Raw genomic sequence first — 14173 nt, forward strand, 5'->3', positions numbered from 1 at the left:
CATGGTAACGAGGCTAGTAAGGCTAATTAACACAAAGAGAAAAACGTCTGTACACTGTTTCTATGCTGATTGAAACCAAGCTTGTGATGGGTGGATTTAAACTACAACTTTAAATGTGATTGGTTGATTTCAGCTATAACTTTGAATGTGATTGGCTTATTGAACTGTCCGATAACACCTTGACAAGCAAATTGCCCAAGTAAAGCCCAAGCCCCTTAGAAGTGCTAACTTTAGGTCTAAATAGGCATAAAATAATATTTAGGCTTAACCGTTAGCACTTCTAAAAGGTTTGGGCTTTTTCAAAAATTACTTTAGAACCTTAGCCTTTTACCCCTAGCCTGCAGTCTCCATTTACACTGACCAATTCGAAATCTAGATGAATTAAATGCGAAGATAATTCTCCTTATAAATGTGTAAGAGGTGAGAAATTTGAATCTCTCTCGCTAACAAGTCTCATTCCACGATTTCAAGTATTCGTTTTTAGAACTTTTAATGTGATTTAATACTTCAGTGGTTTAATCATCTTTTACAAGGTTTAACTTGCTATTATATCTGGTGCCCTTCACAAACTTCACCGGGATCTAAATGTTCAAACCAAGAAGAAAATTTAAAATTAATCTGATAAATTGGAGACTTCGGTTTCTTATAGGACGTAAAATTCATGCCATTTCATGATGCAGATTCGCAAAGGGTGAAAGGAGAATTTACTTGACTTTGCCATGCTTCTACCAAGCCATAATTGTTCTCATGGGCGTTTCCGGCCTATTGGCGTCAATTTCATGTATGCATTCGACGCCCATTCCCTGCCGTCCTCTCATTCTAAGGACTGCACCTTGACACACAGCATTCGCCTGAGTTGGTCTTGAAAGTGACTATTTCTAAATCCGTAGATCCAAGGATTAGTCACACAACTAAAGCTTATAAGGAACGCAGCGCCAAGGTCCACTGATTCAGGAATGATGGCGAGTTTAGCAAGACGTATGAAATGAATCACGCAGATAGGAATCCATGTGATGATATAAACGCTGATCAGTGTAAGAACTGTCTTGGCCACTTTCACCTAGACAAGGGAAACGCAAATGAAATGAATGACATGAGTTCCAATTAATATTTACTTAGCGATGTTTCCTGCGGGGAAAAGACTGCATGTTGCTCGTTTTGTAAGGAAGGAAATTCGTTATGAAATAACCTAAAACTGCCTTTCGACATGCAAAACAAACAAAAAAAAAAACGGAAGAAATCCCAATGCAACCGCGTTTTCAGATCCAAGTCCCGTCAGGTATGTCAAAACCTCCATTGTATGGACCGAGCTAACACCCTCTCTTGCAGTCTACTGCGCACGCACTAAAATGATATGCCTCTGTTTGAGGCGATCGGGCCAAGAGAATACTGTCATCTATCAGGAGAAAATGAGATGTAATTTGGTTTTCTTCAATTCCACATGTTAGTGGGATATATTGCATATGCAGCAGCTACTGTGCTGCATGTGATCTCGAAACACTCCTCTACAGCCAGACTGATTAGCTAGTGGTTGATTTTAGACCCATTGCGTAGCTAAGTGTCTACGAAATCAAGTAGCAGACACAAACAACACCTTTTTTCCTGCGATGTTGTTTCCCCGAAACCTCTCCCCTCCACTCACACTTCTAACGGTGATCCATACCAATCCCCCCCGCCCCTCCCCCATTTTCAAACGTACTCCGCGGCCCCTGTGAGTTGAAACAAGTTCTACTGATTGTGGCAAAAAGGGAATTTGGTCGTAATTTTAACGTGACCCTTCACGTAGACCGAAGAACTCTAAAACTAAATCCTCCTCAATGTTAATTAACAACATTCTTCGCAAAGTTTCGAATTCAGAAATATATTATGACGAACTTATTTAAAAGGAACTGAAATGGGTCAATTCCCTAAAAAATCCTATTTCAAGCATTTTAATGAGAAAGGCGGGAACAGGATAGTACTTTAAGTACATATGTAACAGACTGGCGACCAGCTCGCAAGCTTTGAGATTTTAGGTCCTACATAACGAAAAAAAAAAAACAAAACAAAAGAGAAAAAAAAAAGAGCGAGAAATGATGTATTCAAATTGAACAAAATCAATCCTCCAATTGATGTTTGTGTCTGAGAGATAGTGGTCGTTAAGGTAAAGAATGGATCACTTGTATACTTTATAATCTTACGTGCTACAACGTAGCCCTAACGACGGTATATCCTGGAATCCGGGGATGCCGCAATCTGTTACATGGCAAAGTGACATAGCATAATTTATATCATGAATGAAGGGGGTAGTTTCTAAAGAAACTGTGGTGCTGCGTTGGTGGGGAAGTAGTATATGCAAATGTCATTTATTGCATAACCTGTACTTTATGCAATAAATTATACATTGGCGAGACAGGTAGACGAGACTAGGTGACCGATTCCGCGAACACCTTCGCGATGTTTAGAAGAATGACAAAGATGCATGTAAGCCAGTGGCTCGTCATTTTAATCTCCCTAACCACTCCAAAAAACACATGGCTATCTGCGGCCTTTCCCTACATCTAGGTACGACGGAAAGCCGCAAGAATCTGGAACAAAAATTTATCTTCCAAATCGGTACCCTCAATCCTCACTGTATTAACGAACGCTTTTCATTTAACTAATATATTCGTATTTTCCTTGTTGCCATGTTACCACCAATAGCGTAGCTCTTACTCTACTATAAAAACTACACGTAACCCATAATTCCTCGATTCGCTCTGACGAAGGGCTAACGCTCGAAACGTCAGCTTTTAGAATGTCTGTACGGTGGCCAATTTACATTTATCAATTCCGTTGATAAAACCAAATTTTGGTATAATTTATATCATGCAAATTGTAGCCCTGCAAACGCAATATTTCACCAAGACGAACACGAAAAAAACTTATCATTGCAAGTTGCGATTGTCAAATTGTAGCAGCTGTTACAGGTATCTGAAAAAATGACCGCAAAATATTAAACCTACACGAAAAAAATTAATTTGCACAATCCAGCGGATCTTGCCAAAGAAGTCACCGAACGACAAACATCGTCATTTCCATTTTAATCGAGGTAGTTATACACTTGGGTTTTGTTTACCAGACACGACGACTTTAAATTATTAAACGCAAACAATGAGTATATTTCATTTTACATTTATAAATTAAAAGGCATTGTATTTGAGTTTTAAAATCAGAGCTGAATTCAAAATTAAAAGTAGACGGATATTGTATTTGTTCAGTCTGGTATTCTTTGCGTCAGCAAATGACTAAAAAATATTTTTTCGACCACTTTGTATAATCTCATCTGTAACGACAGGATAGGTCTCTAATTAAAAAAAAAAAAAAAAAAGAGGTAAGAGTCTGACCATTCATAAAGATTACCCATGCACGCCAAGTTTTGAACCAGTAAATTTTATCCGAAATTGCGAGCATGGCAACATATTAAAACATTAAATCGTCTCTGCTATGATTTTTGGATGGAAGGCTCCTTATATGAAGTGTCACCACTCGCTCTAATAATATCTAAATGATATAAACGATTTCGTACGTTAATTTGTTTCAGAAGAGAGATTCAGATTCCAAGATGCCCTTACACAAAAATAAGAGATAACCCATCACATCGGCGAAGTCTTCGTCCCGGCTCTTCGCGAAAAGTGTCTATTAAGTGAGGGCGTGTTGTGAGTCGAGTTAAACCTGCGATTTATTCATTGCACGTAGTGGACTATAAGTAGAAAAAATAGTAAAGTTGTCAAGATCTGAGACAAATTGTTAAGAGCTCGATTTACTCAATTCGAGTGTAATCTACATACGAACAATCTAAACGATTAATCGCAACTGTAAAATTAATAATTAAAACTTCGGATGGGATACCTACTTCCTTCTTTAGCTTTTCTTTGTTTTCCGCTGTCATTGCAATGGCTAAGCTTCTAACGTTGTGCTCAAACACCCGTTTCCTGCTTCGTTTTATAGCAAAGTAAATCTTAACGTAGCAAAATATCATGACAGAAAAAGGCGTTGCAATGAACCCCAGGACGAGAACTGTTGTATACGAATAACTACTCCCCACCGCGATGAAGCACGTAGCGCGAGACGAAAAGAAGCCATAATGTCCCCATCCGAGGTTGGGAGGAATACCGATGGAACAAGCCAAGAGCCACAGGGTGAAAATCATCACTCTCGTCCTTTGCTTGCTGAAAAATGTCGCGCTGTCGCGCGGCCGAACGATTTGAACGTACCTGTTCACGCTAATTAACGTCACCGACATTAAAGAAGCCACCAAGAAGGTGAGCGTGTAACAGCCGTTTACACGGCAAAACGTTTCTCCGTACAACCACTGGCGCTTAATGAGGACGCTTGTCGAGACGGACAGAGTAAGAAAGATTCGCAAAAGATCTGAGATGCTGAGATTCACAACAAGATAATTGGAAACTGTTTGGAGATGACGATGGGCATAAACCATCGCACAAAGACCGATGTTACCAATCAGTCCGAAAATAATAAGTAAAATCACAAAGAGGACTTCTAGAACAACCAGGAACGTTGGTTTTTCTTGCAAAGGAGGAAAATATGCGTTGCTTATCATCGCGGGTTGGTGGTGTCGTAAACAGACGGCTACGGGAAGCAATCAAACTCGTTTCAAAATTCACCGATGAACCATTCAACAGAATTTCACCGAGCTTGACACGATGATTATACGCCCAAAAACACCGGCAGCACTTTTTGTATATAATGAATAATATAATGACGGTGCAGTATGCGAGGAAAAGTAGAATATGCCAAGCTAATTATCAACGCTTTTAGTTTATAAACACTAAGCTAAGATCTACGCGACTTTGTTCAGTTTGACGTCGGCCGTTCTTAGAATCTATATTAGAGTTTCAATGACACGCCATTGTTACCTGTCACCTATGTTGATTATTTTTATTCCTTTTCTGTATTCTTTATAATACATATTTGAATAAGCTAGAACAGATATTAAAAATGTTGTTTTTTTTAGGTGCAAAGGCCAAATATTTGTTAAGAGTGTTAAAGTCCCTTTATTGAAGACTGTGATTGGAATCTATGAAAAAAAAGAGAAAAGTTCAGTTTTCGATACCAATTTTCTTTTTTTTTCTTTCTTTTTGCTTTCGTTTGTCCTTCATTATGGTTTTAAGTTCCACGAAATCAACTTGCTATCAAAGAGATCTAGAATAATCTTTTTACACTTTTAGACGATGACGCCATTTAACTACAAGTCCCAGAATCCTTCAGGTTGGAAAAAGAAATGAAAAACAAACTGAATTCTGGTAGTTGTAGTCAAATGAACCTAACGTGAAAATTGCAGATTCAATCTAATACTCTGCCCTGATTCGTGAGGCCTTTTTGTCGACCACTGCAAAATTTACTGTGAATATATAAGAACTATAACCGTATTGAATCATTCGTGACGTCACGCGGTTGTCTGGCTGTGATTGCACTAAAAGATCATGATTGCACGTACCCATTTCATGCCTGATTCATCTGGCCTTGCAGTGAAATTGAAAAATTGAAGGATGAACACATCACCGTGAAAGTACTATTCAAGTACTAGGACCATATCGGGACACTTTTGGGAAAGAAGCTGTTTTTAAAACGAGTGTCAATTGCCAATGGCTTGCTTCAATCCAAAGGGTAATAATTATGTAAGGCTAACGATTGCGCGAAGTCCGTGTTCACATTAAAATGATTAGCTCAATGAAGGAAAACACCAGCCGGACACCATATAAAGTTATAAAGATATAAAGATATTTTTCCGCCAATTTAGATGGACACTGCCTGTGTAACAAAGGATTTCCCATTTTGTGAACTTCCTAAGATAATGAATGTGAATTCAAAGCATTACTTGAAGTGCGGGCAATTTTTGAGGCAAATACCACATTTTCTCCTATTTAACAATTAGACCCTTGGCCCTTGAGTGCGAAGGATCTATTTGGCCGGAATAAAACAAAAGAAAGCTTCACGCTTTTCGATACTCGAGGACTATTACTAATAGTCATCTAGTAGCGTATCCAATCAAAATGCAGGATTTGCATTAGTCCACTAGTTGGGTGATACTAATTCGAATGAGATGATCTCTTGCTTGCTAGAATAATTATCTGTTGAAAAACAGTTTAAGTCAAAGTGCCACTGTCGTTACTCGTAGATATGAAAGTTACCGCGATTGTTTCAAATCGGCAGGCTTAAGCTTTCTTTATGCACTAGTTAGTGTGATATAACAGCTAGCTGGATAAAGGTGTAACAGCACAGGGGACTCTTATATGCGACTAGATGCCCCAAAATAACTCAAGTTTAAAGCTTGACCAGCCTAATTATTATGCATATTTTTATTTGAAGGAAAACATTTGTCCAATGTCCATGAAACTTAGCAGAAAGTTTGTTCTCGGTGTTCTTATTAATTTGCCAAAATATTTTGCATCGCATTTTGGTCACATGACCTTGTGACAACTTATAACGTTTATATCCTTTACTCAAAAATGGGGAACATTTATACTTCAAAATTTTGAAAACGTTTGGCATTAACACGTTTAGCACAACTGTGCCTACCAAATGCCGCCTTTTAACGTGGTACACCGTATTTACCTTTTAAGAGTTTATCATGTCACGTGAGCTATTTTCCTCAGTAATTCATTGCTCTTAACATGTGGACATAATTAAAAGGCGGCATGACAAAGCCTTTACAAGGGTTCGTCGAATAATCAAGAAACAAGATTGATATAAAGCAGCTGAATGTTCCCCATTTTTCAGTAAAAAATAGAACTGTTATAAGTCGATTTCGGGTCACGTGACAAGAATGTGATATGAAACATTTTGGAAAAATTATAACAATACCGATAACTAATTGCCTGCCAAGTTTCATACACCCTGGACAAATGCTTTCCCGTCAAATAAAAATATGCATAATAATTAGGCTGGTCAAGCCTTAATACCCTTCAGAATGCATGTATGTGAGGTGAATCACTTTGCTGGAATTCAACCCTGTAAAAAAAGTCTACTATTTCTCCAATGGGCATAAGATTACGCTATATCACATCATCCTTTATAAAGAGCTATACCATGTGTTCAAAGTTCCTAGCACAGGTGACAGGGTCTTTTTGAATAAGGTCTGATTTTGTTGCCAGGTCAAATTGTTAATCTCATCATCAGTTAGCTCTTTTCTCTCTACAAGTCTACCAAGGATTATCAAAAGATGTGACCACCTTTTTTCTGCTGCAGAAAATGAACAGAACCATGTGGGATTATCTAATTGGCGAATGATAGCAAACAAGTCCTTTTTGCATTTTTCAAAATATGATGGTGATCCTCTCGAGTTTCTCAATAATCTAAACCCTCCATGATGACGTATTAATTTATTTACACAATCATCTGATTTTTGGTCACCTACAATGTATTTCTTCCTTTTAGTCTTGCAGTTTCGAAGTGGCAAAGATGCGCTATTTTGACTTTGTTTGATTCGAAGTTTTTTCAACTTATAGAAGATCTTCGGTACTCATTGTGCAACTCTTCTATCTCAACTTCTTAATTCCCACTTACCGGACTGTGCTGTGATGAACTGGTATTTTTCGATCCTTGGTATCAGGTCTGGTTTTAACACACAAAATTGTTGGGATTGCCAACAATTCGGAGACTTTGTCCATAAATTTACCTAATGGTCTATTACCCTCTCCTGGAGCAAAGCTTAATACCCTCTCTAAATTTTCAGTGATATCTGGTTGTTGCCGTGAAGTATCTGTGACACCAGACAATCGTTATTATACTTTGCATCACTCATTATCACTATTGTCTGTGTTATTATTGTCACTGAGAGTTTGTTGCCATCTCTTCAATATGTCTATCACCAGCTACTTGTGCATTTTGAATGTTTTCAGCAATACTTTTATTTGAATGTAAATCACGAACACTGCTACTTGTGGTAAAGGAACATTTGTAAGAATTCTTCCCATTCCTTGATGTTACTTATGGCTGCAGCATTTGGATTCGATCTGAAAGAGTAGTGACCACATTTTTTTGCCAAGTCTCTTATACTTGTATATGTTATTTTTGGCACAACTTGCTGCCTCTAACGCTTCGGCTGGTCGGACATTTTCATACTTATAATGATGCTTGTAACTTAAGCATCGTTCCAGTTTAATTGGTATGGTTTTGTGACTCATTAATGGGCCTTGGTAAAGTAGTTACTGTTGAACTCACATCAGCGGGCACATTAACAACCATATCATGGATAGACTCGGACAATTGACAACCCCTAGGAAGTTCAGGTATTTGCATAAACGGAATGATGAGAGAAATTAAGCGTTCTTCCAAAAGAGTTTAGACACTGTTTTATGGGGAACTGCATCTTGGTTGCTCTACACGTAGAACAGGCTGGTAACTTTCCTTCAGTTTGTATGTTTGTTTGTTTGTTGAGGCTCCAGCACTTGGCTAAGTATTCTGACTTCTGGCTGTTATACACAATTGTGGTTGCATTCACACAGAAGCCCCTCAAGCTAATCCTGCCAAGCCGACCACATGCTGGAAAGATCAGACGACAACACCCCGGGAACTCTTGACCCTACTGAGCCCTCTTTTCGAATAGTGTGTGGGATCTTTAAAGTCCCACAGAGTTAATGAACAAGGGCTGTGAGCTTTTCAAAATGGATGTCTAAGAGAGCCTTGACCTTGAAGAATTCCAGTTTGGTTTAGGTTTGAGCTCTGCAGAGCTTTCCTTAAATTGTTCTGAGCTTTTTCTGTTTAGTTCTCTGATATGTTCTGGATTGGAAGCTTTACCATTATGAAATGTTTGCTTTTCATTTTGCTGCTTCAATACTTTCAGATCTTCTTGGCGTTTCGTATTGTTTTCCTTTTCCCTGAACTCTTTATTTTGTCTCTTCGGCCTGATAGATTCTCTCATATAAGTTCTTTTTACTTCTGCTTTGGAGGAATTATTACTGACACTCATCGATTATTACCTCTGAATAACGGTTGACATTGGTAACACTGCTGATTTCATTACCTGAAATTCTGCCATTATAACAATCTAACTGAACTGCTGAAACTTAGTCTTTCATCTAGATGTCCAATGTTAATAACAGTTGTAGTTCCCTGTTGTCCGCTTATTGGACTAATGACAGTTACTGGTGCCCGCCCCTCAATGGATTCAATTCTATGTATTGTAACATTGAATGCATCTGAAACTGCTTGCACAATACGTGCATCACACCATGTATATTGCTGTGACAACACACCCACAATTGCTCTGTAATGGGTCCAAAACATTTTTGACGGTTGTTTCTGATGTATTCAACTCCAGCAGCACACACGTTCATTTGATAGGAAGGATCGTTATGTAACTGGTGGATAACAAAAGAAAAGAAGGATGAACCATCTGGGGTACATTCTAGCGCCTTCAATCCTTGCTGAGATAGTAGAGCCTGCAAAAGCACCAGTATTTATGAACAAAAAAATATATGAAATGAATCATATATTGAACTGCGGATATGAAATCAAGTAAAGCTATGATCCTCTCAGGTTTGGACGCAATTTTAGCAACTGCGTAAAGAAACCTGAAAAATCCAGAACTTCAACGGGGTTTGATACCGGTGCAACACTAATTGCGTCCATAACTGCGAGGATCATAGCTTTACTTGATTTCATATCCGCACTTCAGTATATGATTCATTTTATATATAATTTCGCCCATTGACTCATTACTCACAGGAAAATTAGAACCCACAAATGACCAGCTTCCAACGCCAGTGGCTTCATAGCTCAGTTGGTTAGAGCGTCGCACCGGTATCGCGAGGTCACGGGTTCAAACGCCATTGAAGTCCTGAATTTTCAGGCTTCTTCTGGATTGTTTTCCTATACGAGGTTGAATATGATCAAGAAATAAATCTTTTTACAAATTACCTGTTCCGTAACGTTTTACAGAAATATTCCATTTTACAGTTGTAGCTAGGTTACCTGGCCTAAGAATGGAAGCGAGGCTGCCGGTGACCCTGCTTTGATACAAACCTTTGTGCTTTTCTAATATTAATGTAGAGGCTAATTAGAATTACAACAACAAAATTTACACGATAAAAGCAGTGACTTCTGTATCAATACAAGGTCACCAGCAGCCTCGCAGCCATTCATAGGCTAGGTCTCTGAGCAAACAACTGTAAAATGGCCTATTGTCACTTGCGTGAAACCAGCCAGATACTGAAATCTGTTTTGATTGAAAAAATGTCTCTCGTTAGTTTTGGTTTAATTTTCGAATGTATTAGGAGACAGAAGGAGACTATCACGCGAGAGAACAGTTAGCGCTTTCACGCGCAAGGAAAACAACAGTGCTTTCGTTGATTTCTAGCCTTCTCCCCTAACGCACGCGCAGTTATTCAACAAGAACCAGAGTTCCAGTAGCCCTTTTCACGGTTAGTTTTTCTCATTTGCATCACAATATAATCTAGCATGTATGTGAGGCAATTTCGGGCTATTTTGTAGTTTTAACCCGAAATTGCCTCGCATTCACGTTAGATTACATCGTAATGCAAATGAGAAAACCTAACCGTGAAAAGGGCTGTTGTGGATTAATCCAAAGCCTCCCGCACCCGTTCCGCTGGAGAGGGGTAACGGAGGTTCTGGGAACGAGATTGGTGTGAACGGGGATTTAATCTCGACCCCAGAGAACTTCTGCGCATGACCATCGGATTTAGCAGCGTAAGCACTGGAAGAAAAGACACACCTACAACGAGTTGCAAAATTAGTGGACACCTCACCTTCTTGGGGCGTTATTAATTTACCTATCATCTCCCACACTGCAGCTCCTCCCCCCCCCCCCCTCCCTCCCTGTCAATGTTGCTAGCAAGACAAAAAAAAATGCTGAAAACTTAAACAGTCAAACATTGAAAGGGGGAGATGGGAAGGGAAATGGGAAAGGTTTAAATTCTAGATCCGGCGGGTATTGGAAGCTAGAAAAGGTGTTTTTTAACAGGAGTGCCTCAACAATTTTGCAACTTGTTGTAGCATGCAAGCCCAGTTGTACTCTCCTATTACGAGCTCCTGTAGCATAGTTGTCAGCTGAAATGGCGTGTTTTTGTACAATTTGTGATTATTTTTAAGAAAGCTACGACATTTTTTAATTTCGAAGACATGTTTCGGTGTTACAAACATCATCGTCAGTTACAAAATATTTGAAAAACCGTTCATCAACCAACAAGTTCATCACGTCAACCTGACACTTACGCTTTAGGCTCTACATTCTTTCTAACACTCTGTAACCCCACTCAAATATGTATCTCTTGTCATTTAATTATATTTAATTATGCATGTTTCGCCAAGTTGTTATATAGTCCTAACGGTTTTTCAAATATTTTGTAACTGACGATGATGTTTGTAACATCGAAACATGTCTTCGAAATTAAAAAATGTCGTAACTTTCTTAAAAATAACGATTTGCTTTCTGCTGTCTCGAACAATTTGTGATTAAGATCAAGCAATAACAATCACCACTCGAACAGTAGGTCGTTAAACAAATTCTCATAACGCAACAACAACAAAAATAAAGAAAAGTCTCTTTTTATTTTGCTAAAGCCTTATGAAATTACATTTAAACCACATTCTTAACACGCTCCTTTAAAAAAGATCTTGTCTGTAGCACGTGCCGCTGTTTTTGCATAAAAAAATGTGTTACCAAAATTCAAGGGGTACCAGAGTATAGCAGCCATGGAAAGTGTCGCTTTGTTTTATTTTGTCAAAGTTTTAAGAAATAACATTTAGTAGCACGTGCCAGGTTTGAGCACAAAAAGAATGTATTGCAAAAATCCAAGACTACCGAAAACCAACAGCGACAAACTTCCTTTATGTTATTGCTGACAAGCGCTTCTCACAGGCAGAAAAATCCTAGGTGCATACGACTAGCGCTGCAGTATGAAGCAGCCATTGCAAAAGCCGTCTTTATTATACTAAGTCATAATTGTAAGTTTTAGAAAAAGAATTCGCAGGACAAGATAGCTGAGTAAAAAACTTCGAGACAGGAAGCTGAATCCGACCATTAGAAAATGTTTACTGCGACCTGACGTCACAATGACAGCTGACGAACTGACGCCAACCACAACCATACACTCATCACTTAATTCGCTTCCTATAAATAAAATCAGCTTCCCACACACTGAATGTTCATCTTGAGTAATCACAGAAAAAAATAAACTTTTGCAATCTGGATGTACATTTTATATCAAAATAGTCGAGTTTCATTTCTATTTACTTTGCTTAATAGCTTTGCGGAATTAATTTTCTTTAGCCCTTGTTCCGTTTATACAGAAAATTTGTAATTCTTCTTAAAATATAATTAAAAATAGTTGTCTTTGCCAAAAGGGGGCCTTCAGTCCAATTATTTGTTCGTTGCCTACAAAATTGTAAAATCGCACGAAGACAGTTCCTCAAAAAATGGAGAGGTGAAAGTTAACTTTAACTTTGCACATTCTTTAAGTTTCAAATGGAAACTATCGATTACAAACTTTTCATTGAAAGTTGGCGTATAAATCAAACGAATCTAAGTATTCTTGCAGCGTCGTGTAGCAAAACTCGTACTGTTCCTAAATGGAAGAAATAAGACAAACCGGGTATTACAGAATAAATGCAATTACACATAATTTAACACCGTTTAAGAAATTTTCAGTGCCCATGAGCAGAGGTAATTCAGTTTTATTCTAAACATCAACGTGTGAGAATTATGGATACGTGGTAATTCCTACGTTGGTTGAATAAATACACCTTATTGAATGGTTTAGCAAATAATACCCGCGGATATTTTGCGAGTTGCATGGTATTTTTCCGAGCCCCGAAGGGGCGAGGAAAAATACGAGCAACGAGCCAATCGATCTAATCCTCCGGGAATTAAAGGTACTATGCCACGCGAAATGATGTAATTTTATGACCCCAAAAATTCCCCAAAAGTAGAATGAAACATTGCAATAACCACTTAAGGACATTCGCGCGAAAATTTTCCAACATTGATTTCTTTCTGCAAATTTTACCACTTCCCACATTGATTTTTTGTTCATTGTTGCACAATCTGGAGATAATTGTAAATAAAATCTGTAGGGGTCACCGAACATCCAAGATCGTTAAATCCAAGCAAAGCTATAGCAATGGCCAACTGCCCTATCATTGTTCATTTTAGTATTTAGTGCGCGCGCTCGATGCATGACGTGGCATGTAAATTTGCGTGCGCTGTAAGGATGCGCAGTAGCAATGGGCGCGAACGTCCTTAAAACTGTTGAACAACAACAGAAGGAGAAGCTTGGATGGAGGACAGAAGAGGACTAGATTCAGACCGATTGCATTTGGGTAATCTTGAAAAAAGTCCGCCCGACGTTTTTCAAGTTTCTGGCAAATCGCCTAGATAAAGGTCGTTTTTGCTCAGAATCATCGTGTTTGTGATGTAAGGATAATTTAATCAGTAAATTAGAATTCCTCATTACTAATTTGACACAGCCCCTTTTAAGTGTACACTTATGCAATCTTTCATTTTCTTTGGTTAAAAATGGACGCTGATCACGTGAGAAAACACCAAGAATGTTTGGTCAAGAACAAGTTTGAGCCACGGACAGAAACCGCAAGTGAACTTTTCGCATGCCAGGGAGGTATTCTCTACCATATTGTAAAACTAATCTTCTCTAAAAGAGATAAGATAGTTTCTTAGGAATATAAACGTGGTAATGTCATTACAAGTTTGAAAGGGAAGGAAAGAAGGAAAGAGTATAAGAGGATGACAGACAGAAAGTTAATTAACCGGCAGACACATTCATTCAATCGGCTTGGATGCATGCACGATTTTTCTTACCCCCGGTGAACCCTTTTTGGCGATGTTTAGGACCTAAAAAACGTATTATTCTCGTCTACCTGTATGCTGTAGGCCGTGATCATGGCATGCCATAGGAACGCCTTGATTACAAGCTCCAAAGCCAGTTCCGATCCCATGCCTATCCTCTTAACGACAACTTTTTTTTTTTTTAATCCCAAGGGGAATTTCATCATAAATGGCCTTACCGCTGTTTGCACCATGGCTGGTCTTTGAAGCCTCATGGCCTGCACTGTTTGAAAAACGTCAATCACACCTTCAGACTTGAGACGCTCGATCATCATGCTGATTCCACAGAACACACCTGTGCGACCCACGCCACCGCTGACGATAGAT

The 14173-nt window shown here is 38.6% G+C and overlaps 2 protein-coding genes across 2 annotated transcripts in view; both read right to left on the reverse strand.

The window, feature by feature from the left end:
• Nucleotides 1–481: 481 nt before the first annotated feature.
• LOC138012720 (melanopsin-B-like) lies at nucleotides 482–4820 on the reverse strand. Its single transcript, XM_068859590.1, has 2 exons — nucleotides 3875–4820; nucleotides 482–1060 (listed from the first exon to the last, which is right to left on the reverse strand). Exons 1-2 carry the CDS (start codon nucleotides 4580–4582, stop codon nucleotides 815–817), a joined length of 954 nt encoding a protein of 317 aa, XP_068715691.1. The 5' UTR covers nucleotides 4583–4820; the 3' UTR covers nucleotides 482–814.
• A 6714-nt stretch (nucleotides 4821–11534) lies between these two features.
• Nucleotides 11535–14173, reverse strand: part of LOC137967856 (receptor-type tyrosine-protein phosphatase F-like) — a 71062-nt gene continuing 68423 nt past the window's right edge. Inside the window, exons 35-36 of the mRNA XM_068814453.1 lie at nucleotides 14026–14161; nucleotides 11535–12569 (exon numbers count right to left, since the gene is read on the reverse strand). Coding sequence (XP_068670554.1) covers nucleotides 12495–12569; nucleotides 14026–14161 — 211 coding nt within the window. The 3' untranslated portion in view covers nucleotides 11535–12494. The remainder of the gene's footprint in view (nucleotides 12570–14025; nucleotides 14162–14173) is intronic.

This window comes from Montipora foliosa, chromosome 8 (assembly GCF_036669935.1).
Source record: "Montipora foliosa isolate CH-2021 chromosome 8, ASM3666993v2, whole genome shotgun sequence".
NCBI classification, from domain to species: Eukaryota; Metazoa; Cnidaria; class Anthozoa; order Scleractinia; family Acroporidae; genus Montipora; species Montipora foliosa.